General features: G+C 59.3%; 1 protein-coding gene across 1 annotated transcript; it reads left to right on the forward strand.

Annotated features, from left to right (window-relative positions):
* The first annotated feature begins 495 nt into the window (after positions 1-495).
* On the forward strand, positions 496-984 carry FERD3L (Fer3 like bHLH transcription factor). The gene has a single exon (XM_084859824.1). The coding sequence runs from the start codon at positions 496-498 to the stop codon at positions 982-984; it is 489 nt and encodes a 162-aa protein (XP_084715950.1).
* Positions 985-1592: the final 608 nt, after the last annotated feature.

A 1592-nucleotide genomic window follows, 5' to 3' on the forward strand; every position in this document is an offset into this window, starting at 1 on the left:
CTGAAAAAGCTTCTCTTGCCCCCCCCCCCCTGCCCACCCCCCCAGCTCTATCCAGGCTGGAAAATCCTTTGGTCGCGGCTGCAGAAGGAAAGAAAAGTACCGCTCCGCAGGTAACAGCGAGGGGCTCTTGCCAAGAAGGAACCAGCGCTGATCTCTTGGGCAAAGGCTGCCCCTTCCACGGCAGCTCTCTTTGGCCTGCGGTCTCCACTCCAACACAGCCTTTTTGCCTGTCGCTTCTCATCAGCCCAGGCCGCCGGGCCGTCCCTGCTCAAAGCCCCCTAATCCGGTTATCTCTCGGGTGATAAATATTAATGCCCCCACCCCACCCCCAGACCGCAGCCTTGGGGATCTGAGGCTGGCCCCAGAGGAACAACTCCCGTCGCAATAACTAAGACATCATCCGCAGCCACCAGTCCTCCCAGTTCCTCCATGAACGGCCCCACCAAGGCCAGCGAATGGCCCGCGGCCAAGGACGACTGGGGGGCCGCCTCGTCCATGCTCGATTTGCTGGCCGATCTCACCGAGGAGGAAGAGGAGGAGGCCCCCCGAGGGAAGATGCCCTGCTTGGACCTTTATGCCTTCCCCACCTCCTCCGGGGCGCCCAGATCTTTCCCTGTTGCTGCTGCTGCTGCTGCTGGGGGACTACTCGGTTTGGAGGATGGGGATCCCGAGGAGGGAGAAGAAGAGGAGGAGGAGGAGGAGGAGGAGGAGGAGGAGGAGGAGGAAGACGGGCGACCGAGGAGGAAGGCTGCTTCCCGGGGCAGAGCCAAGCGAAAGCGGGTCATCACCCGCACTCAGCGCCAGGCGGCCAACGTCCGGGAGAGGAAGAGGATGTTCAACCTCAACGAAGCCTTTGACCAGCTGAGGAAGAAGGTTCCCACGTTCGCCTACGAGAAGCGCCTCTCGAGGATCGAGACGCTGCGCCTGGCCATCGTCTACATCTCCTTCATGACCGAGCTGCTAGGGGGCTGCAAGGCCAGCTAGAGAGCCGGCGGGGCGAGACAGGCAGGGCCCTCCAGGGATGGTGATGGGGAGAAAGCAGCGGCAGCGGCGGCAGCAATCGCAGGGAGCGCAGGCTGGAAGGCACGGGTGGGAGGCATGTTCTTCTTCCCCGAAGGGCAACCAAGCCAGGCTGAAGGCAGAGCTCCTGGGCGGATCCTCTAGTCTACACTGGGGTTTTTTTTTAGGATTGCTCCAGGGAAGAGATCCAACAGAACTGGTATCCTGGATTACCGAGAGAGACTGATTCCTGCTTAAGGACCGATCTGTTCCTTCCAGCCAACAGTCCTCTGTGGTTTCTTTTAAGACAGAAGAGGCCAACTGATGTGCCAATGGCAACTAGCGAGAAGGGCTTGAAAAAAAAAGTTCGGATATAACTGAGGGATTGGGGGCACCCTTTCTTCCTTGAGTCCCATCAGGGTCACTTTGTCGAAGAAGTGAAAGGACCGGGATTTACAGCACCCAGGGAGGGTGCCAAAGGCAAGGGAGAGAGCACTGGGGCGGAAAAGCGGTGGGGATCGCCCAACGTTGGGAAGGCCTTGAAGAAAATCAAGGCGAATGAGAAAAGGGAAGAAGGGACAAGAGTCTAAAAG

Source organism: Heloderma suspectum, chromosome 5, assembly GCF_057233095.1.
Source record: "Heloderma suspectum isolate Gila_16-S chromosome 5, 16-S_ref, whole genome shotgun sequence".
NCBI lineage: Eukaryota > Metazoa > Chordata > Lepidosauria > Squamata > Helodermatidae > Heloderma > Heloderma suspectum.